At 44.9% G+C, this 26,825-nt stretch overlaps 1 protein-coding gene across 2 annotated transcripts in view; it reads left to right on the top strand.

Annotated features, from left to right (window-relative positions):
* The window catches only part of ehf (ets homologous factor), a 47,907-nt gene extending 29,378 nt beyond the window's left edge, over positions 1-18,529 (top strand). For both annotated transcript variants that reach the window (XM_060838402.1, XM_060838403.1), the window contains 2 exons: positions 12,675-12,870; positions 17,522-18,529. In XM_060838402.1, the coding sequence (XP_060694385.1) occupies positions 12,675-12,870; positions 17,522-17,624 (299 nt within the window). In that variant the 3' untranslated portion in view covers positions 17,625-18,529. The remainder of the gene's footprint in view (positions 1-12,674; positions 12,871-17,521) is intronic.
* The last annotated feature ends 8,296 nt before the right edge of the window (positions 18,530-26,825 follow it).

Raw genomic sequence — 26,825 nt, forward strand, 5'->3', positions numbered from 1 at the left:
AATCAGAAATGTGTGACTGTAATGTATGTCGAACCGGTGTTGAATTAACTCTGCCTCACTCATCATGTTTCCCCCAAGACACTGATGTTGAACCTGCACTGCAGGTGTTGAGTTACAGATAGCTTTTTTTAAAGTAGCAGAGATAAAGGTGTGTTTACTCTATATTACGCCTTTTGTGATCTCAAGTTGTTCAAAAGAATTTTGCTGTCAATTAAATGTTTTATTTTGACTCGTAGTCACTGTTGTAAAAGCATTAAGTTGACACAGTTACACCCTATTGCCATTAGCTGCACTTCTGTGAGGAACAAGGCTTTATAGTCTGTATTTTATCTGTAGAAGTAAGATTACTTTCTATCATCACACTTCAGTTTGTTGACTTGGAGAGATCTATATCTGAATTGCCTTGCCACCCAGTTCTCCTGCTGTACCCTTCGCTTCCCCACCCCCATGCTTGATTCAACAAGGAAGAATGTTTATAAGACTCTCTCAGACATTTGCAGCATCTCTTTTATTTGAGTTTTTTTCCCAGCCTTGACCTGTCTTCAGTTCACCTCCACCTGGTTCAGTTTTCAGTTGGCTATTTTCCAGCTGCATTCTCCCAGACACTTGCTGGAATGTCCAACAGTTTCCTACATCTCTGAGGGGTGCAGTGTCAAGTTAAGGTGGGATTCATGCTATTGTCCCTATCAACCATATTAAAGTTGGCTAAGTCTGTGGTACAGTGGTTAGCACTGCTGCCTTGCAGCACCAGAGACCCGGGTTCAATTCCGGCCTCAGGCGACTAACTGTGTGGAGTTTGCACATTCTCCCCCGTGTCTGTGTGGGTTTCCTCCGGGTGCTCCGGTTTCCACCCACACTGCAAAAAATGTGCAGGTTAGGTGAATTGCTAAATTGCTCGTAGTGTTAGGTGCAGGGGAATGGGTCTGGGTGGGTGGCGGGTCGGTGTGGACTTGTTGGGCCGAAGGGCCTGTTTCCACACTGTAAGTAATCTAAAAATAAACTTCAGGGAGCACCACTGAGTGAACACCACTGGTTTTGCGAGCTCTGTTTACACCCAATTCCAGGGCTTTTCTTCACATACTGGCTTGCCTCTGACGTTCCAATCTCTCTAACTATGAGATTATTCAAAACACTGACTCCCATTTCATAGCTTGCATTCCAAAACACCCCACTCATCTCTATCTGCTCCCTGTCTTAGCACCTCGCAATCTCTGCAAACTCCTCCACCTTCCAAAATGACTGTTTTCTCCAATTGTGTCTCTTTCTGCCCTAATTTGAATCACTCGCTTTGATGGCTTTGATACCAGCTATCAATGCCCCAAATTCTTTAATTCTCTCTCCAAACCTCTCTATCCATCATTAAGACTCTCTTTAAAACTCATCTTACACTTAGACTTAGACTTACAGTGTGGAAACAGGCCCTTCGGCCCAACAAGTCCACACCGACCCGCCGAAGCGCAACCCACCCATACCCCTACATTTACCCCTTACCTAACACTACGGGCAATTTAGCTTGGCCAATTCACCTGACCCGCACATCTTTGTGACTGTGGGAGGAAACCGGAGCACCCGGAGGAAACCCACGCAGACACGGGGAGAACGTGCAAACTCCACACAGTCAGTCGCCTGAGTCGGGAATTGAACCCGGGTCTACAGGCGCTGTGAGACAGCAGTGCTAACCACTGTGCCAACGTGCCGCCCAAATCTCTGTGACCCTTGATCATCAACCTTAATAGCACATTAAGGGGTTCATTATAAAATGTTATTTTAAACCAGTGAGTAAAAAGTGGGGTCTGCAGATGCTGGAGATCAGAGCTGAATATGTGTTGCTGGTTAAAGCACAGCAGGTCAGGCAGCATCCAAGGAACAGGACCCCACCACCAGGGATATATTTCCCTCCCCTCCCCTATCAGCGATCCTCAAAGACCACTCCCTTCGTGACTACCTCATCTGGTCCACACCCCCCACCAACCCAACCTCCACTCCCGGCACCTTCCCCTGCAACCGCAGGAAATGTAAAACTTGCGCCCATACCTCCTCCCTTACTTCTCTCCAAGGCCCCAAGGGATCCTTCCATATCTGCCACAAATTCACCTGCACCTCCACACACATCATCTATTGCATCCGCTGCACCCGATGTGGCCTCTTCTATATTGGGGAGACGGGCCGCCTACTTGCAGAACGCTTCAGGGAACACCTCTGGGACGCCCGGACCAACCAACCCAACCACCCCATGGCTCAACACTTTAACTCCCCCTCCCACTCCACCGAAGACATGCAGGTCCTTGGACTCCTCCATCGCCAGAACATAACAAACACGATGGTTGGAGGAAGAGCGCCTCATCTTCCGCCTGGGAACCCTCCAACCACAAGGGATGAACTCAGATTTCTCCAGTTTCCTCATTTCCCCTCCCCCCACCTTGTCTCAGTCGATTCCCTCGAACTCAGCACCGCCCTCCTAACCTGCAATCCTCTTCCTGACCTCTCCGTCCCACCCCACTCCGGCCTATCACTCTCACCTTGACCTCCTTCCACCTATCACATCTCCATCGCCCCTCCCCCAAGTCCCTCCTCCCTACCTTTTTATCTTAGCCTGCCTGGCACACTCTCCTCATTCAAGGGCTCTGGCCCGAAACGTCGAATTTCCTGTTCCTTGGATGCTGCCTGACCTGCTGTGCTTTAACCAGCAACACATTTTCAGCAGTTATTTTAAACCACTCCTGTGAAATGCCTAGGGGTATTCTACTAAGTTAAAGTATGTTATAAACATACATTGCTGTATCCTGTAAAGCCTCTGGACAATGGTCACATTGACATTATTGAGGTGAAACGTCAAGGCTACATTTGACCGAGTGTGGAATCAAGGCGCCCTAGTAAAACTGGAATCAATGGATATTGGATGCAAACTCTCTGCTTCTTTCCTGAAGAAGGGCTTATGCCCGAAACGTCGAATCTCCTGCTCCTTGGATGCTGCCTGACCTGCTGCGCTTTTCCAGCAACACATTTTCACCACCCCAGTCCAACACCAGCTCCTCTACATCATAACATCCTGGGTATTATCATTGACCAGAAGCTCAATTGAACTAGCTATGTAAACACAGAGGCTGCAAGAGTGGGTCAGAGGCTAGGGATACTGTAGTGAGTAACACACCACCTGACGCCCCAATGCCTGTCCACCATCTACAAGGAACAGGTCAGGAGTGTGATGGAATACTCCCCACTTGCCTGGATGGGTACAGCTCCAAGAACATTCAAGAAACTTAACTCCATCCAGGACAAAGCAGTCCACTTGACTTGACATCCACAAGCATCCACTCCCTCCACCATTGATGCTCAGTAGCAGCAGTGTGTACTATCTACAAGATGCACTGCAGGAATTCACCAAAGATCCTCAGACAGCACCTTCCAAACCCACAATTACTTCCACCTCGAAGGACAAGGGCAGCAGTTATAAGGGAATACCATCACCTGAAAGTTCCCCTCCAAGCTACCCACCATCCTGACTTGGAAATATATCGCCATTCCTTCAGTGTCGCTGGGTCAAAACGCTGGAATTCCCTCCCTAACAACATCAGAGGCTGTCCCTTTTTTGTGTTCATGGGGTGTGGGTGTCACTGACTGTCGCATTAGTGAAGCTGATGGGTTTTTATAATAATTAGTAACAGGTGCAGAGCTGTCATTAGGTTTCAATTCTACATTTTTGTTGAATTCAGATTCCACCATTTGCTGTGGCTGGCTTCACACTGTAGTCCCCAGAACACTGGTCCTGGTCCCCTTATTAATAACGCCATTAGGCCATTGCCTCCCCCTACCTCTAACACATGGGTTGCAGTGGTTCAATCATAGAATCCCTGCAGTGTTAACCCAACAAGTCCACACTAACCCTCCAAACAGATTCCCACTCATACCCATTCCTCTACATTTACCACCCCCCCCCCCCCCCCCCCCCCCCCCAACCAAAGCACCAAACCTACACATCCCTGAACACTATGGAAAATGTAGCATGGCCAATTCACCTGACCTGCAGATCTTTGGACTGTGGGAGGAAACCGGAGCACCCGGAGGAAATCCATGCAGACACAGGGAGAGTGTGCAAACTCCATACAGGCTGGAATCAAACCCAGTGTTTTCACTGGTCAGGAGGTGCTACTAATCAGTGGTAACCACTGAGCCACCATGCCACCCAGAGATGGCAGCTTCTCTGGGGCAATAAAAGTTGGTCCAACCACTGATGGGTACTTGTGAATGAATGAATGAAAGATAATCAAACCAATTCCACGATAATGCCATGTGCTTTGGAAACTTGTATATTTTTCCTTTGGTATGCATTGTAGAGAAATACAAGCCATCCTGGGCATGGTGGGACCCTAATATTTGCTATGCGTGTGGCCAGCAAACCAGAGAAGATGGCGTCCTGGTGGCTTTTGTTCCTTAATTGTTTCCAACAATATCCAGGTGGTTAATACTTCATTCTGGATGGCTCCTGGACAATCCTCATCCCATTGAACGTCTGGTGGTAACACAGCAGAGTCAGAATTTCAAGTCCTTGGTATCTGACTCACATTGAGGGATGAACCTGCTCATTAGAGTTCACACCCAGAATGATGCTAACCCTGCTTCTCCAATTGGAGTGTCCGACCTCAGGGATCAGGGAGGAGCGGCTGATTAAATTTCACCTCCAGCCCTTCTTAATTGGAATACTGCATTTCAAAAAAAAGCTCCAATATCTTCAGAATCATCCCCTGTGTTTCTCAACGTGGCCCACGTTTTCTTTGCAGAGAGCAGTGGACGTTACAGGTTGTGTTTTATAGTGTGTTGCCATGTTTACCAACAGTGGGGACTTGTTGCAGAATCCAAGCCTCGTCAGAAGGTGAGGCGCAACTCAGTCATGGCCTACTCCCTTCGTCACCTTGAACTGAAGACATCACCCTCTTGGGCATGCCTTCAGGATCCCCCATTCAAGCGCAAATAGTTCATAAATCTTTTTCCCTGTCAACATTTCATCCTGATGCCAATCTCTGTGGGTCTGCTAACAGCCGATTCAGGGCACCCTTACTGGCATCCTGTCTGCCTCAGCACCGTCCCCATCTGTCAGCCCCGGTTCTTCTCTGATATCGGTGGGACAAAGGGGCCAGAGAGATTGGGGCTGAAATAGTGCTGGTGAGGATCTGAAATCCGAATACAGGCAGAAGTAGCGAGTTATAGTCAGTAGCAACCAATTGATACACGGTCTTACTAAGACAGGCAGTAACAAAATGGCGTCTCGGCTGCAAATTGATAATTCTGCTTCAAGCTGCATAAAATGGTTTCTAACCCTGCTAAAAGCTGCTTAGTTGAACTAATCATAATTTGTCTAAACAAAGATTAGCAGACAATGCTTCTTTTACAGCACAGAAATAACTAGGCGAGATAAGACATTACAGCCATCATAACTGACCTTGCTATTGCAGGTGCAGGGACTAGGTTCGCAAGATAGGAGTTCATGGATGTTGGAAAACAAGGTTGGTTCCCAGGAAATATTATTGGGCTAAGTTGCTGCCAATAAAGTCATTTCATTAAAATTGATTGGGAATTGTCTGAATGTGCTCTGTAATGATGGCCTGTACTTCTCTCAAAAACGTATAAAAGATGTGTGCGGTTTCTCCGAGGAACACGGAAATGTTTAACATCTGTGTTACTGGACAACCCGTGCCCAGCCAAGATTGAATGAAGTACGAAATCTTACAGGGACCAGACAGATTTATTAATCAATCACAGAGACAGCCTCCCCCCACCCCAAGGAGGGTCCAGATCTTCACTGGTGTGAGCAGTGCTGGAGGTAGGGTTGTCAGGCATGATATAGGGCCAGGGGAGACATGGGGGTGGGAGGGAGCGGAGCCCGGGATGGTCAAGACGGGATAGGCAGGGGAGAGGGCTGGTGTAGATTGGCTTCAAACAGTGACGTGGCAGGGAGCTGAGTGTTAAAGCAGCAACCAAATCAGGGTCAAAAACTGATAATCCTGAGCAATGGCCGAAGGGGTTACTCACTGATGTGGTCTGGGTCTCTGTGGTGTAACTGTGCGCACTTGGGACCTAATGATCCGAGTTCAATTCTCAGTGGATCCTCATTTTTGAAAGTGTTTGTGCTCACTTTTGAAAGGTGTATTTGTTTCGGGGAGCTTATGGTGAAGTGGTAATTTCACTACCTCTGAGTCAGGAGGCACGGGTTCAAGTTCCACCTCCCCAGCGGGGTGTGAAAATGTCCCTGAACAGATTGATTGAAAGAACCACTGAGTCATAGTCACAGTCGTAGAGATGTACAGCATGGAAACAGACCCTGCAGTCCAACTCGTCCATGCCCACCAGATATCCCAACCCAAACTCGTCCCAAATGCCAGCACCCGGCCCATATCCCTCTAAACCCTTTCTATTCATATACCCATCCAGATGCCTTTTTTTTAAAGATTAGATTACTTACAGTGTGGAAACAGGCCCTTCGGCCCAACAAGTCCACACCGACCCACCGAAGCGCACCCACACAGACCTATTCCCCTACATTTACCCCTGCACCTATCACTACGGGGAATTTCGCCTGGCTATTTCACCTAACCTACACATTTTTTGGACCATGGGAGGAAACTGGAGCACCCGGAGGAAACTCACGCAGACACGGGGAGAATGTGCAAACTCCACACAGAGAGTCGCCTGAAGCGGGAATTGAACCCGGGTCTCTGGTGCTGTGAGGCAGCAGTGCTAACCACTGTGCCGTTCACGGTGTTGCAATTGTACCAGCCTCCACCACTTCCCCTGGCAGCTTATTCCGTACCCACAACACCTTCTTCATGAAAAGGTCGCCCATTAGGTCTCTTTTATATCTTTCCCCTCTCACCTTAAACCTTTCCAAACAGACCCCACCACCAGGGATATATTTCTCTCCCCACCCCTATCAGCGTTCTGAAAAGACCACTCCCTCCGTGACTCCCTCGTCAGGTCCACACCCCCCCACCAACCCAACCTCCACTCCCGGCACCTTCCCCTGCAACCACAGAAAATGCAAAGCTTGTGCCCACACCTCCCCCCTTACTTCCCTCCAAGGCCCCAAGGGATCCTTCCATATCCGCCACAAATTCACCTGCACCTCCACACACATCATTTACTGCATCCGCTGCACCCAATGTGGCCTCCTATACATTGGGAGCTAGGCTGCCTACTTGCGGAACATTTCAGGGAATGCCTCTGGGACGCCCAGACCAACCAACCCAACCACCCCGTGGCTCAACACTTTAACTCCCCCTCCCACTCCGCCAAGGACATGCAGGTCCTTGGCCTCCATCGCCAGACCCTGACCACATGACACCTGGAGGAAGAGCGCCTCATCTTCCACCAAGGAACCCTCCAACCACACGGGATGAATGTAGATTTCTCCAGCTTCCTCATTTCCCCTCCCCCCACCATATCTCAGTCCCAACCCTTGGATTCAGCACCGCCCTCTTGACCTGCAATCTTCTTCCCGACCTCTCCGCCCCCACCCCCTCTCCAGCCTATCACTCTCACCCTCACCTCCTTCCACCTATCATATTCCCAGCACCCCTCCACCAAATTCCCTCCCCCCTACCTTTTATCTCAGCCCACTTGACACACCAGCCTCATTCCTGAAGAAGGGCTTATGCCCGAAACATCGATTCTCCTGCTCCTCGGATGATGCCTGGCCTGCTGTGTTTTTCCAGCACAACGTCTTTCAACTCTGGTCTCCAGCATCTGCAGTCCTCACTTTCTCTTAGTTAAACTTTCCCCCCTCCCCCCCCCAGTTCTGGACACTGACACCGCACCCCCCAGGGAAAATACTTTCTCTACTTATCCTCTCCATGCCCCTCATGATTTTATAAACCTCTATAAGGTCATCCCTCAGCCTCTGATGCTCCAGGGAAAACAGCCCCAGCCTATTCAGCCTCTCCCTATAGCTCAAATTCTCCAACCCTGGCAACATCCTTGTAAATCTTTTCTCAACCCTTTCTAGTTTCGACAACATCAAGTCAATCATCAATATGACCTCTCGCAGTGGCTGTCCACTGCGAGTTCGCTTACCAGAGGGTCGCAGGTCAACCCTCTGTACTGATGAGCATCTCCAAGACAGTCATTATTGAACAACAGATTAGATTAGATTAGACTTAGATTAGACTTACAGTGTGGAAACAGGCCCTTCTGCCCAACAAGTCCACACCGACCCGCCGAAGCGAAACCCACCCATACCCCTACATTTACCCCTTACCTAACACTACGGGCAATTTAGCATGGCCAATTCACCTGACCCGCACATCTTTGGACTGTGGGAGGAAACCGGAGCACCCAGAGGAAACGCACGCAGACACGGGGAGAACGTGCAAACTCCACACAGTCAGTCGCCTGAGTCGGGAATTGAACCCGGGCCTCAGGCACTGCAAGGCAGCAGTGCTAACCACTGTGCCACTGCGCCGCCCAATTTGGATCTACTTCTGAATTACTTCTAAGGTGAGGGCTCCTTGGGGATAATGCTGCACCTGGTCAAGAAACTGCACACAATCTTCCACGTTTGTCAGTTGGAAGTTGGCTAGGTCGTGTAATGTGTCAGTTTGCTGTTGCAAGGGGCCAGACTGCTGACTGAGAGCTGGAGGATCAAAATGTAACCAGTTCCACACAAGACCAGATACAGCCCCAAACCAACAGACCGGGAGGAGAATGAGTACTGCGTTATGATGTGATTGGGATACTTGCACGGCACCAAGTGAGTTACACAGGAGGAGGCTTGTTACTGGCAAGGAGAGGTAGGATTTTAATGAAACAGTTGTCACCAGTTGCTTCACACAGGCTGTGAGGTGAGAGTGATATTGTCAGTGGAATTATTGAGAAGTAAAGGACCTGCAATTTCAGGAAGTCTCAAAATGTTAATTAAGTAATTTTGTCGTATAATCATTGCATAATGTAGGAAACATGGCAACCCATTTGAGCACAGGAAACTCCCATGAGCAGTACTGTGATAGATAAGATAATCAACTAGTGTAGACTTAATACAGTTTTAGCATTTCAGACTCTATGGTCCGAAGGACCTTTTCTGTACTGTATGATGGTATGATATTAGTGCTGGGACTATCATGGTCAGTATGACGCCAAGAATATCTTCCCTTCTCTACCTGGAGTATTTGCATGGGATTTTGTAGTTACATTTACAATTTTCAGGTGGTGATTCTATTGCTGTTCATTCGAGGGCAAGCAGACATCAGCTTAACAGCTCGATGAAAACCTGGCAACTCCTGGTCATTGATTTGGGACTTGAACCCAGAAACTTTACTATTGTTACAAATCTCATTCATTGTAACCAGCAAGCACCCCACAACAATCCAGATTATTTGGGTGACAAACTCATCACATTGGCCGAGTCTATGTAATGTTTCATTGGTCACACTGCTGAAGTTCTAACTTTTATTTTTAATAAGTTCCTCACTTCACTTGGCTCCACCATTTGGATAAAAAAACAATTTCAATCATCATTCGTATTAACTGATATACTTGATGGTGCCTCTCCTCCTACCATTCCCTGTTTTAAACTGAAAACACACATGCAGTTCCTCACTTGAATTCATTCCTTTCTGTAATCTCAATAAGTCTTCACCTTTCATACTCTCTGTTTTATCATACGGTTTACAGACTTTTCAAACCAGAAAGTAATCTTCCCCTAGTTCCCCAGAAGCCAGTTGGAGTGGATCTGAAATTGCCTCCAATGACCATAAACCTATTTCACATCAATAGTCATTCCGACTGCCTCACTTTTCCCCTGCGCTGGAACATACCTTTTGGCAGAAGGCAGTGTGGTGAGATCAGAAAACAACTAACATTGTTGAAGAGGTATGTAGCAGCTTCCATTGACAGGTGGAGAATGGAATACACAAGTTTAGAAGTGACGAATCTTAGAAACAGGCCATTCAGCCCAACAAATCCACACTGACCCTCTGAAGAGTAACCCACCCATTCCCCAAACTAATGCACCTAACCTACACATTCCTGAACACTACGGGCAATTTAGCATGGCCAATTCACCTGACCTGCGCACCTTTGGACTGTGGGAGGAAACTGGAGCACCCGGAGGAAACCCACACAGACATGTGCAAACTCCACACAGACAGTTGCCCGAGGCTGGAATTGAACTCGGGTCCCTGGCGCTGGGAAGCAGCTGTGCTAACCACTGAGGCCACTGTACTGCTCGCAGATTAATGACACAAAGCCCTGTGGGACTTGTACTCACTTCGGGATAAAATACCTCCAGCAGTTCATCCCAGCCTCTGAAGCAGTGCATCACAGATTCACCAGAATGGTACCTGAAATTACCAGCAGAGTTCACACAAACTGTGGTTGGATTCCATGGAATTTATGAGGTTTCGGGGGCGGTTTGATTGAAATTTGCAAAACAAACACATGATTTCAGGCTGTTTGTTAACTGATAATCCGAGGTTGACTGATTATCTTAACCAGAGGGATTCAATGACGTGGGGCAAAGATATGGAGTTCGATTGCAGGTAAGTCACCATCTCAGAGAATGGTGGATGTATAGGCTGAAGGAGCTGGATGGACTGCTTCTGTTCCTGTTGAGCTTTAGGGAGAGGTTTAATAGACTAGGGCATATTTTCCCTGGAGAATTGGAGGCTGAGGGGAGACCTTATCGAGGTTTATAAATCATGAGGGGCATGGATAGGGTAAATAGACAAAGTCTTTTCCCAGGGTGGGGGAGCCCAGAACTAGAGGGCATAGATCTAGGGTGAGAGGGGAAAGGACCTAAGGGGCAACTTTTTCACACAGAGGGTGGTACGTGTACAGCATGAGCTGCCAGAGAAAGTGGTGGAGGCTGGTACAATTACATTTAAAAGGCTGTATGAATAGGAAGTGTTTCGAGGGATATGGGTCAAATGCTGGCAAATGGGACTGGATTAGTTTAGGGTATGGTCAACATGGATGAGTTGGAGTGAAGGGTCTGTTTCTGTGCTGTCTGACTCTGTGTTCCGAATAGCTGACAGTTCTCAGTGTTTCTGTTCGCTTGACTTACCCTCAGCTAAGTTTAAGGCAGAGAATAATTGTTCCACAATCACGCTTATTGCTTCATCTAGTGTCTAGTTAAGATGATGCAGTTAACAGGCTGGTCAATACAGACATCTAACACTCCTGTTGTATTCCAACAATCTTCACTGAACTGTTACTTATGGTGTCACACCATCGCTGAGCTCTCTCACATTTCCCCTTTCTTTGGGATGAGATTTGAAACTCATCTGGCTGCTCTCTCACATGGTGTAAAACGCCCTCTTGCAAAGCAGATCGGGGCGTTATCCCCGATACCCTCACCAGTACTTACCTGTTCATTCATATGTGGCCGGTTGTGGGATCATACTGTGCGCAGACCGGCTGTACGTTCCTGCAGCGCGACGATACTTCACCAGTACTTCATTGGTTGCAAAACACATTGTGGTGATGAGAAAAGGTGATATGTAAATGCAAGTCTTTGTTTTATTATTTGACTGTATTGGTAGTAATATGGAAAGCCTATCACTGCCCCTTTGTGTCTTAGAGCTGGAAGTGGATGAGGAAGTGAACATTATGAGCATCTGAACATAGACCTGAACAATGAACACCAATAGGCCACTCAGCCCTTCGAGCTAATCAACAAGATCCTGGCTGATCTGATTTTAACCTCGAATTCTACATATCCCTGATAATCTTTCCCTCCCATTGGTAATCCAGAATCCATCTACCTCTGGCTTTAAAACATTGAAAGATCCACTGCCATTTTGAGGAAAGGAATTCCAAAGACACTTAACTCTTGGAGAGACAAAAACGTTTCTCCAATAGGGATGTGACCTCTTATTCCAAATCTATGACCCCCAGTTCTAGATTCTCCTACAGGAGAAAACATCGTTTCAACTTCCACCGGGTCCAGGTACCTCAGGGTCCTGTGTGTTTCGGTTAAGTTACCCCTGAGGCTTCTACACTCCAGAGGATGTAGGCCCTGGCCTGTCGAGCCATTAGGCAGTCCACATATTGCAGGTATCAGACTGGTGAATCTTCCTTGAACAGCGAGAAAGTGAGGACTGCAGATGCTGGAGATCAGAGTTGAGGGTGTGGTGCTGGAAAAGCACAGCAGGTCAGGCAGCATCCGAGGAGCAGGTGAGTCAATGTTTCGGGCATCAGCCCTTCATCAGGAATTCCTAGAACTGCCTCCAACTCAATAGCATCCTTCTGTATAATACGATGACCAGTACTTACACAGCACTCCAGTTGCAATTCCTCCTGTATAACTGAAGCATAACCTACCTCCTCTTGTATTCAGTTCTGTTTCTTTATTTATGGGATGTGAGTGTCACTGACTGGCTAGCATTTTATTGCCTGTCCCTAAATCCCTCTCACACTAAACCATAACATTGACACTCGATGGTGCCTGATCACCATTTTGCCGGAGACTATGCAAAAGAATAATTTCCCTATCCCCCGAAATCAAGGTCTAAAATACACGATTTGGTTATTCATTTCATTGCTATTGGTAAGAGCTTTCTCTGTGCTGTCACATTTCCAAGTGGGTAAGTACCTCACTGGCTGTGAGATGATCTGGAGTTGTGAACGGTGCTATATGAATGCAAGTCTTTTTGCCCTTCAGTTCCTTGTGTGTTTTTTCCATCCAGCCCCTCGCGGGACGCACTTGTGGGAGTTTCTTCGCGACGTCCTGCTGGACCCGGACAAGAATCCGGGGCTGCTGAAATGGGAGGACAGGTCTGAAGGGGTTTTCCGTTTCCTCAAGTCTGAAGCCGTGGCTCAACTCTGGGGCAAGAAGAAGAACAACAGCAGCATGACCTATGAGAAGCTGAGCCGTGCGATGAGGTACAGACCTTCCTCGCAATCTGCGTCCATTCTTGCGTTTTCATAAGAGATCCTGGGCCCCAAAATTCAATTTCCCCATAAACCTCAATGTGAATTGGGGTGGCATGGTGGTGGCTCAGTGGTTAGCACTGCTGCCTCACAGCACCAGAGACCCAGGTTCGATCCCAGCCTCGGGTGACTGTCTGGAGTTTGCACGTTCTCCCCGTGTCTGCGTGGGCTTCCTCCGGGTGCTCTGGTTTCCTCCCACAGTCCAAAGATGTGCAGGTCAGGTGGATTGACCGTGCTAAATTTCTCATAGAGTTCAGGGATGTGCAGGCAAGGTGGATTATCCACTGAAAATGAAGAGCTACAGGGATGGGGTGAGTGGTGGGATGCTTTTCAGAGGGTCAGTGTGGACTTGATGGGCTGAATGGCCTGCTTCCATACTGTAGGGATCCAACATGCACTGCCCAGGCCAGTAGTCACAAACTATACTCTAATATCTCTCTTCAGCAAGACTGTAGGTCTGAGTGTGGAAACAGGCCATTCGGCCCAACAAGTCCACAGCGACAGTCTGAACTGTATCCCATCTAAACCCATTCCCCTACCCTATTACTCTACATTTCCCCTGACTAACGCACCTAACCTACACATCCCTGAACACCTAATGGGTAATTTAGCACATCCAATTCATCTAACCTGCTCATCTTTGGACTGTGGGAGGAAACCGGAGCACTCAGAGGAAACCCACACAGACACAGGGAGAATACGCAAACTCCACACAGGCAGTCACCAGAGGCTGGAATCATACCCAGGTCCCTGGCGCTGTGAGGCAGCAGTGCTAACCACTGAGCCATCATGCCACCCAAAAACGTGCTGCGATGTCCCTGAAAGTGAACCAAGCTGTTTGCTCAGGATTAGCACAGCTCTGAGAAATGCCAAAGCAAATAGATACAGCATCTCCAGGGTCCACAGTTAAACCCAACAGGAGGCTCGGCCCAAGTCAGACCTGGCATTGATCAAGTTTATGAATGGAAAGACCCCCAAATCTGGAGTAGAGTGTAATAAATAAAGCAACGCAGGGGAGGTTTATGATTGGGAGTCTATCACTGTGCCCACTATGAAGCAGTTATTATCTCCGTTACCATGAACAGAATAAGATTAAGGTAGAGTTGTAACCAGTTTAGTGTGACGCTATCATGTGCTGCCTTAATACTTGGAAAACATTTCACAAGGCAATTCAGATTGTAAAAGGTGCATTGTTCTATATATAAAAAGGAACACCACACCCTAATAATTTCCTCATTGTTTTGTAAATTCTTGTGAATGACGTGATGCCGACAAGGAAAGATCATTAAGAAGATTAAGCTGGGATAGTGCACTAATTATAAACTTCAGCCTCAGTCTGTTTAATGTGACTGAATGACAGGTTCAGTAATCATCTCAGGCATTCTGCATCCACAATGTTACTTCCTTAAAATACTGGACGACTGAAATGTCTAATACTTGCAGAATGGACAAGTAATAGCTTTCCCGAACACAGGTCAAGTGCTGGGTAATGGGACTAGGTTGGATCAGTGAAACTATGATGTCCTAAAAGCAACATGAGACTAGACTGATCATTCCTAAATTTAATACAATGAGTCAGATATTATTAACAGACTAATGGTGCCTGAATATATCTCTAATTGTGATCATAATAGATTTAAGATGGTATGAAGAGTTTAACAAAGAGCAAAGAACAATATAGCACAGGAATAGGCCCTTCAGCCCACCAAGCCTGTGCCAAATCCTAATCCTTATTTCAACCTGCTACTTATTGTCCATGTGTGGTTTCTATCTCTGAATGCCTCCTGTTCATGTGTCTATCAAGATACGCCGTGAATGTTGCTAACATGCCTGGTCCCACTGGCTCCACCGGCAGTGCATTCCAGGCACCCATCACACTCTGTGTGAAAAACATACCTGCACTGCTCCCCTAAACATTTCCCTCTCACCTTGAACCTATGCCCTCTTGTATTTGACCTTTCCACACTGGGAAAAAGCCTCTAACTATTTACTCTATGCCTCACATAATTTTGTAGACTTCTATCAGGTCACTCCTCACCCTCCACCTTTCTGTTGAAAGCAATCTGAGTTATCCAACCTCACCTCATAACTAAAATCCTCCAGACCAGGTAACATCCTGGTAAACCTTGTCTGTACCCTCTCCAAACACCCACATCCTTTTGGTAGTGTCGCATGCAATATTTCAACTGTGACCTCGTTAAAGTTTTATACAGCTGTAACATGACTTGCCAACTTTTATATTCAGTGCTCCAGCTGATAAAAGCAAGTATGCTGCATGCCTTCTTGACCACCTTATCCACCTGTGTTGCCACCTTCAGGGATCTGGGCACCTGCATGCCCAGGTCCCTCTGTATGTCAATGCTCCTAAGAGTTCTCCCATTTATTGTATAATCCACGTCTAAATTTGATCTTCCAAAATGCATTACTTCTCATTTATCCAAATTAAACCCCATCTACCATTTGTCTGCCCAAATCTGCAATCTATGTCCTACAGTACCCTTTGACAAGCCTCCTCAGTATCTGCAAGTCTGCCAATTTTAGTGTCATGCGGAAACTTACTAATCAGACCATGTATATTTTCCTCCAGAACATTTATATATATTGCAAACTCAAAAGTTCTAGCACGGATCACTGAGGAACACCACTAGTTACTGATCTCTATTCTGAAAAGAACCCTTCCACCACTACTCTCTGTCATTAATGATCAAACCAGTTCTGAATCCATCAAGTTAACATACCCTAGATTCCACTAGACTCTGCCTTTTGTACTGACCTGCCATGAGGTATCTTATCAAATACCTTACTAAAGTCCATGTAGACAATATCCACCGCCCTTTCCCCATCAATTATTCTTGTCACCTCCTCAAAAAATTCAATTAAATTCGTGAGCCATGGCCTTCCCCACACATACCCATGCTGCCTATCCATTTGCTTCCAAAAGTAAAGAAATCGTCTCTCTCAGTATCTTCTCCAACAGCCGCCCCACTATTGGTGTCAGACTCACTGACATATAATTCCCTGGATTATCTCTGTTTCCCTTATTAAACAAAGGAACAACATTGGCCATTCTCCAATATTCTGGAACCTTACCTGAGGCCAAAGAGGATGTTAGGGCTACAGCAATTTCCTCCCTTGCCGCCCACAGTATCTTTGGATAAAACCCATTTGGCCCATGTCTATTTTAATGTATTTCAAGGCACCCAAGACTTCCTCCTTCACTATGTTCACCTGCCCAAGATTATTCACAACCTTTCTTTAACCTCAACATCCCTCACTTTGGTGAATACTGTTGTTTAGTATCATTAAGAATCTCACCCATTACCTCTACCACCACACATAACCTCTCTCTTTTATCCTTGAGTGGACCTATTCTTTCCACAGCTACCCTCTTGCTCCTATTATACATATAAAATGCCTTGGGATTTTCCTTAATCGTTATGGCCAAGGACATTTTATAGTCTCTTTTAGTCCTCACAACTCCCCTTTTCAACTCATTCCTACTTTCTCTATATCCTTCAATGCTTTCCCTGCCTTCAGTTACCTAGATTTTAGGGGTGCTTCCTTTTTGTTTGACTAAGCTGATAATTTCCCCAGTCATCCGAGGTTCCCGAATCCTGCCACATCTATCCTTCGTTTTCACAGAAACCTGTCCTGTATTCCAATCGATTGGTCCTTAAAAGGTTAAACACCAGAAAGTGCTGCCACCTGCTTGGAATGTCACGTTGAAGTTGTACAGCATGTTGGTGTGTTGTCTTGTGGTGTACAGTGTCCAGTTCTGATCTCCCTGTTTTGGGAGGATTTTATCAAGCTGGAGAGAGTTCGGAAAAGATTTACCAGAATGTTACTGGGGATAGAGGGTTTGAGTTATAAGGAGAGGCTGGATAGGCGAGGACTTTCTTTCACTGAGGTGTAAGAGGTTGAGAGGTGACCTTATAGAGATTTATAAGGTAATGAGGGGCATAGATAAGGTGAATGGCAGATGTCTTTTCCCTATAAGACGGGAGATTTCAAGACCATATTTTTAAGATGAGAGGAGAAAGATTTTAAAAAGGTGTAAGGGGTAACCTTGTTTTTACAGTGGTTCATGTGAGGAATAAACCTCCAGGGGAGGTGGTGGGTGTAGGTACAGTTATGATGTTTTAAAGGCATTTGGATAAGTACATGAAAAAGGAGGAGGGATATGGGCCAAGTGCAGGTAGGTGGGACTAGTTTAGTTCGGGATTAAGGTCAGCATGGAGTAATTGGACTGAAGGGTCCGTTTCCATCCTTTATAAAACTCAAAGCATTAGCTCTGTTTCACTCTCCACAGATGCTACCAGACTTGTTGGGTTTCTCCTGCATTTTCTATTTTTATCCACCCCTCACCCCAACTGTGCAATTCTCATGGGTTTTGTATATATGTATAAGGGAACTTAATTCTGTCCTTGGTTACATTTTCAGCTGCCCAGTTCCCTCTGGTACACCGGAGCCCCATAAAATAAATGACCAGGAGGGAGTAAGTGCAGATTTAAGAAGGGTTTCAATTTGGATCACACTGCAAATTCTGTGATTATGACATGAAGATAATTGAACTGATTGATGACTTTTTTTTTGTGCGGGACAGATATTATTACAAACGGGAAATCCTGGAGCGAGTGGATGGCCGTAGGCTGGTCTATAAATTTGGAAAGAAAGCTCATGGTTGGAGGCACTATGACCAACAATGAACCATTGGAGATTGTCAAGGGAACATCAGTGACAAAATATCGTGACAAATCCTCTCCTAGAGCTTCCAACCACCATCTTGTTGCTGACAAATTTCCTAAAGCCTCAAAATCCCTGCGAAAAGGCAATGTTCTGACACAGTTGTCTCAAATGTTTTTTGAACAGAGCAGGTGATTGCGAGCCATGTGGAAAAAAGGACTGTGTGAATTATTTTCCCAAAAGATTGGAGCAACAGTTTGAACGTCAGGCAAAAAAAAGTCGCATATTTTTGTTTTCTGTGAAATAACAGCTTGTAATAATAAGATTATATTTATTTATCCACCACATGTAACATGGCAAAATACCCGAAAGCACTTCCCAGGAATATACTCAAATATATATGTGAACCCAAACTTCAAAAGGACATATCAGGTGATCTTGCTTGAATGAAGTATCTTAAATAAAAATAAATGGATAAAGAGATGGAGAGGGGTTTTCAGAGCTCCAGGCTGATTCAGCTGAAAGTTAGTGGTGGGATAAAGGGCATTGCAGTGCCAAAGAGCTGAGAATCGGTGCTCCTCCCACAATGTCATCTCAGGCTAACGGCACAATGCAATGTTTGCTCTTGGAGAATTGCCAACTCACACGCCTGCAGGTGATTCCATGCTGAATCCCAACTGCTGACATCAGGGCTACTTCCTTCACTTCTATCTTTTACAGGTTGCAGAGGAATTATCCTGGTAGTTTTCAAATGAAAATCCAATGGTCAAATTTTTATTTATTGAGAATAACAACAATGGAGGGTCATTATTGGGAAAGATTTTGATTCTTGTATCTGGTGGAAAATGCAAATGTTTAACACTGTTTTAACCATGAAGATTCCTTATACATATATGAAATTACTGCAATGAAATTGATTTGAAAATTATCTGTCGCATTTGTAAAATCATTTAATTGTATTGTATTCCACGTTGATTTGGACTCTTTGTTGAAATGTATGTCGACTAAGAATGAAGGATTGAGGGTAAAGGCTCTTTCAATTTCCTGCTAAAGACCACAAGGTGGATTTGGTGAACTATCATGAATTTTCCTGTCTAAATTTTATATATTTATATCTTCACATGATCTCCCAATATTCCAAATACCTCCAGAACCATTTTCATTGCCTCTTCCCACTCACTTCTATTGTGTAGAATTCTAACGTGTCAAAGGTAGGTCTACTGTTATATACCAGACCAAAGCCCCTCTAAATATGTTCAGAAGATAGAAAGTTTGGGCAGCGTGGTGCCTCAGTGGTTAGCGTTGCTGCATCACAGCATCAGGGACCTGTGTTTGATTCCAGCCTCAAGCTGTGTGGAGTTTGCACATTCTCCCTGTGTCTGTGTGGGTTTCCTCCGGGCGCTCCAGTTTTCTCCCACAATCCAAAAGATGTGCAGGTCAGGTGAATTAGCTAAGTTAAAGTTCAGGAATGTGTAGGTTGGGCGCAGTAGTCAGGGGAAATGTAGAGTAATGGGGTCAGGGAACAGGTCTGGGTGGGTTACTCTTCAGAGGGTTGGTGTAGACTTGTTGGGCAGAAGGGCTTGTTTCCACACTGTAGGGAATCCATTCTGTAGGTAATCTTGGCCCTTTTTTTTCTTATTTTAAAGGTAACCTTAAGGTGTTCTATTCTAAGTACAATTTGATTGGTCAAATACGTCATTGTTAAGTAAAATACACTTTATTTTTGCACTACAGTTAAATTACAGACAAAATAAAAGGATTGTGTAACTATAATTCTATTGAATTGCTTAAAATATATGTATATATTAACTAATATTAATCATTTGTTCTAATATAATAACATCCTACAAACACACCCTTGGCAAAGGCAAATTCAGTAAAATAGATTGTCTCATATGCAGTTGTAACAGCAGGAAGAGAACCCGGCTTTTAACTGTAACAGAGAGAGGAATAATAGTTTCTACATCCAGCTTCAAGAATGGCAACTACTGCCAAAGGCTAAAACTAAAAATCCTGGTTCTGGGGAGCTCAACCCCACCCATTCAGGCTGCTTATATTGTTCCAACTTTTTTTAAAATAAAGGCAAGGCCTCACAAGCTGTTTACTTTATTGGATTCAAATAGACAGCTCAGAGCCTCTGTCTTAAAACGTTTAAAAAAAAACACAAAATATACTTTCAAAGCCATAGTATCATCACACTACCACTTAGGAAGGGAGGAAAAGGGAGAGAGGAAAATTACAGATCTGTTAGCTGAATGTTCTCAGTAAAGAAAATATTAGCATCAATTATGAAGGATGTGATAACTAAACATTTAGAAAAGAATGGCAAAATTGGGTGGGGTTATCACAGATTAATGAAACGTTCATCAAGTTTTGATAAACTTGGAGTTTTAGGATGTTGTTTGTAGCATTGAGAAAAAAGAATCAGTGGATGGATATGGTGTGTTGAAGGCTTTTGATAAGGGCCCATATAAAGAGACAAGTAAAGGAAACAAGAGCACAAGATTGTCTGTAATACACGGATATGGATTGAGAATTGGTGAACGGGTAGAAAGAGGACAGTAGGAATACATGGACCATTCTGTAATGGGGTACCACAGGCGTGGTGCTTGATTCACAATCTCTCCAAATGATTTTGATGTGGGGACAGATTGTGATGTTTCTAAAACTGTTGATTAGCACCAAATTGGGTGGGAATGCAAGTTGTGAGGGGTGAGTGCAATGAGGATTCAAGGGGACTTGGACAGTTTATGTGAATGAGCTAGAACACAATGTAAATAAATGTGAATTTGTTCACTTTGGGAGAAACGAAAACACGCAGGCATATTTCTTAAATGGTGTGAAGTTGTAAAGTGTGGATGTCCAAGATGATCTGGGTGTCCTCAGCCATGAGTCAGTAAAAGCTGGTATGTAAGTGCAGCAAGCAAATAGAAAGACAAACGATACGTTAGCCTTCATTGTGAGGGGCTTTGAGTTCAGAAGCAAAAATGTCTTGCAGCAGTTGTTATGATCCTTGGTGAGACACATGTTGAGGACTGTGCACAGCTTTGGTCTCCTTGTCAGAAACGAGTACATCAGAGATTCTCCAGATTAATCCCTGGCCTAGCAGAATTGTTTTGTGTGGAGTCACTGAGAAAACTGGGTCCGCATTTCCTAGAGTCTCGAAGAAGGAGAGGTGATCTTGCTGAAACTTTATTGTTTCTTACAGGGTAGATACAGATAGAATGTTTCCCTTGCTGGATGACTGGAGAACTGGGCAGGTCATTCCAGAAGGATTATTTTCAGCCAGAATTCTACTTCGGAAACTTAATTATTGAGCAGGTTCAAGATAAATTGTTAGGTTTCTGAAGACGACGAACATCAAAGGATGAGGATGAAGTGTGGGAGAGTGATGTTGAGAAGGTGATCCCTCTGATTTGGAATAATGGGCTAGACTCAATGGGCTGAATAGCCAATTCCTGTTTTCCAAACCCTTGACATTCCCTCGAGCTTTTTAGGATTGTAATATCCCAGACTGTTTTTGACCCTCTCATTTTGCACAGAATAATCAAGATTTCTGAATAATTGAGGAGCAAGTTACTACAGATGCTGGCATCTGTACTGAAGACAAGAAATACTGGAGCGGGTCAGGCAGCATCCATGGAGAGAAATGCTTCAAGTCTAGATGACTCTTCACCTGAATGATTTAACGGGTTTAAGGAGATGAATAGGTGATCTATCCAGATGCGGACTGGAAGTGAATGCAGGTGGATTTTCGTGAAAAGGGGCCTGGGCTTGGCTGTGAGACCTCCCAAGGTTGATTAGCCCGAGACTGAATGGACTGGATTGTTTTGTACGACATTGCAAATCTCCCATTGTAACTGGGATGGGTGGCTACCAGGGGAGTGCCACATGCCTGTGTTTGTCTCTGCGCACCCTCATGGTCCCACAGGCAGGACTGAGTGGCACATGCCACACCTACAGACCAGAGAAAGAGTACCTCCAAGTCATTGCCTCCAGTTTTCAACATTAGTATCTCTTCTTCTACGCCAGCAACTGGCATTGCTGTGAAATCAGAAGAATGTTTCTCATCGTTTTCTCTGGCAAAGTGCCTGACTGGTGACCGTGAGGCTGGGCTGAGTGGGAAGCAGCAACAAAAATGTCTTTGCCCCTTGCAGTGTTGCCTTGCAAGTCACAGCTCACCTCCAAGGTCTGGTGTGGACCAAGTGCTGACTCCGCGAAGATCAGCGAATGATTATCTGTAAGCAATATGTTATCACACACTCAGCACACATCTCGCAGTATGAACCCAGAACTTCTGACCGAAAGATGGGACACTCCACTGCAACAGAAGAGTCTCAGAGGCGAAGTAATACATCAACAATTCCAAGATGTACAGTCAGCACCGTTTCTGATCTATAATGGTGAAAATCAAGACCTCCATCTCGCAAGAGAACTGACATTTTGACAATGTGCCAGAGGGTGACTGTGGAACTGTGACACAGTGAGGAGTGAAGGACACAGAAGGGTCACTGAGGGAGAATCAAGGAAATGTCTTGTTTTCAAAGATTGTCAGAGTCCACTCTAACCCATTGCTGTATAAAATAATTCAACTACGCATAACTTGTAAACACAATCCTGTGTTGCAACCATAACTTTATTTGATAGTGATTTTGAGGCTGGTGCATAACTTGGAAGTTTGGTCCATTGATGTTCAGTGGTTACATAGAACACAGAACACAGTGCACAATACGCAGTACGCAGTACACAGGACACAGTGGTTAGCACTGCTGCCTCACAGTGCCAGGGACCTGGGTTCAATTCCCGCCTCAGGTGACTGACTGTGTGGAGTTTGCACGTTCTCCCCGTGTCTGCGTGGGTTTCCTCCGGGTGCTCCGGTTTCCTCCCACAGTCCAAAGATGTGTGGGTCAGGTGAATTGGCCATGCTAAATTGCCCGTAGTGTTAGGTAAGGGGTATATGTATGGGTATGGGTGGGTTGCGCTTCGGCGGGTCGGTGTGGACTTGTTGGGCCGAAGGGCCTGTTTCTACACTGTAAGTAATCTAATCTAATAATCAGAACACAAAACACAGTACACAGAACACAGTAATCAGAACACAGTACACAGTACACAACACACCGAATACAGGACACAGCAATCAGAACACAGAACACAGGACACAGTATCCAGAAAACAGAACACTATACAATGTTCTGTTTTCTGTATACTGTGTATTATGTTCTGTTTTCTGGATACTGCGTACTGAGAACACAGGACACAGAACACAGAACATAGTACACAGCACACAGGACCCAGTACCCAGTATCTAGAACACAGTACACAATACACAGAACACAGTAATCAGAACACAGAACACAGAACACGGTACACAACACAGAACACAGTACACAGAACACAGGACACAGTATTCAGAAAACAGAACATTGGACTATGTTCTGTTTTCTGTGTACTGTGTACTATGTTCTGTTTTCTAGATACTGTGTACTCAGGACACAGAACACAGAACACAATACACACAATACTTAACACAGAACACAGCACACAGGACCCAGTACCCAGTATCTAGAACACAGTACACAATACACAGAACACAGTAATCAGAACACAGAACACAAAATGCAGAACACAGAACACAGAACACAGTACACAGTAGACAGTACACAGAACACAGTACACCGAACACAGAACACAGTACACAGTACATAGACCACAGTACACAGTACACTGTACACAGAACACTGCACACTGTACATAGAACACGGTACACAGTAAACTGTACACCTACACAGTACACAGTACACAGAACACTGTACACTATACACAGTACACTGTGCACTGTACACAACACATGACAAAGTACACTGTACACTGTGCGTTGTACATTGTACACAGAACACTACATTGTACACTGCATTCTACACAGAACATTGTACTCAGAACACTGTACACAGAACACTGTACACAGTACACTATGCACTGTACACTCTACACAGAACACTGTACATTGTACACAGAACACCGTACACTGTACACAGAACACAGTACACAATACACTGTATACAGTACACAGTACACACTCCACTGTACATGTACACTGTACACTGCATTGTACATGGTACACAGAACACATTACACTGTACACAGTAGACAGTACACAACACAGTGCACTGTACACTGAGCAATGTACATTGTACACAGAACATGGTACACTGTACACAGTACACAGTAAATTGTACACTGTACACTGTACACAGAACACTGTACACAGAACACAGAACACAGTACACCGAACACAGTAAACAGTACACAATTCACAGTACACAGTTCACAGTACACAGTTTACAACACACAATACACAGAACACGTAACACAGGACACAGGACACAGAAGACGGTACACAGAACAAATTACACAGTACACAGAACACAGTATACAGTACACAGTAACAGTAATCAGAACACAGAACTCAGTGCACACATCACAGTACACTGTACATAGCACACAGAATACAGGACACAGGTCACTGGACACAGTAATCAGAACACAGCACACAGTACCCAGTACCCAGTATCTAGAACACAGAACACAGTACACAATACACAGAACACAGTAATCATAACACAGTACACAGAACACAGTACACAGTACAAAGTAATCAGAACACAGGACACGGGACCCAGTACCCAGAACACAAAACACAGTACACAGAACACAGTCCACCAAACAGTCCACAGTTTACAGAACACAGAACACAGAAAACAGAACATAGTACACAGAACACAGAACGCAGCACACAAAATGCAGAACACAGTACACAGTAGACAGTACACAGAACACAGTACACTGTACATAGAACACTGTACACAGTAAACAGAACACTACACTGTACACAGTACACTGTGCACTGTACACAGTACACTGTGCACTGTACACAACACATTACACAGTACACTGTACACTGTGCATTGTACATTGTACACAGAACACTACACTGTACACTGTGCATTCTACACAGAACACAATACACTGTACACAGAACACTGTATACAGAACACCAAACAGAACACTGTACACTGTATACAGAACACAGTACACGTACACTGTACACAGAACACTGTACACTGTGCATTGTACATTGTACACAGAACACAGTACACTGTACACCATACACTGTACACTGTACACAGAACACAGTACACTATACACTGTGCATTGTACATTGTACACAGAACACTACACTGTACACTGTGCATTCTACACAGAACACAATACACTGTACACAGAACACTGTATACAGAACACTGCACACAGAACACTGTACACTGTACACAGAACACAGTACACGTAAACTTTACACTGTACACTGTACACAGAACACTGTACACTGTGCATTGTACATTGTATACAGTACACTGTACACAGAACACCGTACACTATACGCAGAACACAGTACACTGTACACTGTGCATTGAACACAGAACACAGTACACAATACACTGTACACAGTACACACTAGACTGTACATGTACACTGTACACTGCATTGTATATGGTACACAGAACACAAAACACTGTACACTGTACACAGTAGACAGTACACAACACAGTACACGGTACACTGAGCATTGTACATTGAACACAGTACACAGTAAATTGTACACAGTTCACAGTACACAGTACACAGAAAACAGTACACCGAACACAGAACGCATAACACAGGACACAGTACACAATTCACAGTACACAGTTCACAGTACACAGCACACAGTACACTGTACACAGAATGCATAATACAGAACACAGGACACAGTGCACAGAACACAGAACAAATTACACAGTACATAGAACACAGTACACTGTACACAGTATACAGTACACAGTACACAGAACACAGTATACAGAACACAGGACACAGAACACAGTACACACAACAAAGTACACAGGACACAGGGCACAGAACACAGTACACAGAACACAGTACACAGTAATCAGAACACAGAACTCAGTACACACATCACAGTACATAGCACACAGAATACAGGACACAGGTCACGGGACACAGTAATCAGAACACAGAACACAGTACACAAAACAAAGGACACAGAACACAGTACACAGTACACAGTGCACAGACCACAGAACACAATAATCAGAACACAGTAATCAGACCACAGAACTCAGTACACACATCACAGTACACAGTATATAGCACACAGAATACAGGACACAGGTCACTGGACACAGTAATCAGAACACAGAACACAGTACACAGAACAAAGGACACAGGACACAGGTCCCAGGACCCAGTACACAGTATCCGGAATCCAGAACACCGAACACAGTACACCGTACATAATATCCAGAACATAGTACACAGAACACAGTGCACAGTACACAGTATACAGTACACAGAACACAATACACAGAACACAGAACACAACACACAGTATACAGAACACAGTACACAGCACACAGGACACCGGACCAAGTACCCAGTATCTAGAACACATAACAAAAGTACACAGTACACAGAACACAGTACACAGTACAAAGAATACAGAACACAGTATTCAGGACACAACGCACAGTACACAGAATACAGTACACAGAATACAGCACATAGTGCACATTATGCAGGACACAGAACACAGAACAAAGAACGCAGTACACAGTACACAGTACACGGTAATCAGAACACAGTACACAGTACACAGAAAACAGAACATAGAGCAAGAACACAGAACACAGTAGACAGTACATGGTGCACAGAACACAGTGCACAGAACTAAGTACACAGTACAGAGAACACAGTACACAGATCACATTACACAGTACAGAGTACACAGAGAACACAGTACACAGTACACAGAACACAGTACACAGAACACTGTACACAGAACACAGTACACAGTACACTGAATACAGAACACAGAACACAGAACACAGTAGACAGTTCACAGTACACAGTACACAGAACACAGTACACAGAACACAGTACACAGTGCACAGAATACAGAACACAGAACACAGTAGACAGTTCACAGTACACAGAACACAGTACACAGTAAACAGTACACAATTCACAGTACACAGTTCACAGAATACAGAGTTCACAGTACACAAGACACAGTACATAGTACACAATTCACAGTGCACAGTATACAGTACACAGTTCACAGTATACAGCACACAGTACACAGAACGCATAGCACAGAACACAGGACA

This window comes from Hemiscyllium ocellatum, chromosome 18, assembly GCF_020745735.1.
Source record: "Hemiscyllium ocellatum isolate sHemOce1 chromosome 18, sHemOce1.pat.X.cur, whole genome shotgun sequence".
Classification (NCBI taxonomy): Eukaryota; Metazoa; Chordata; class Chondrichthyes; order Orectolobiformes; family Hemiscylliidae; genus Hemiscyllium; species Hemiscyllium ocellatum.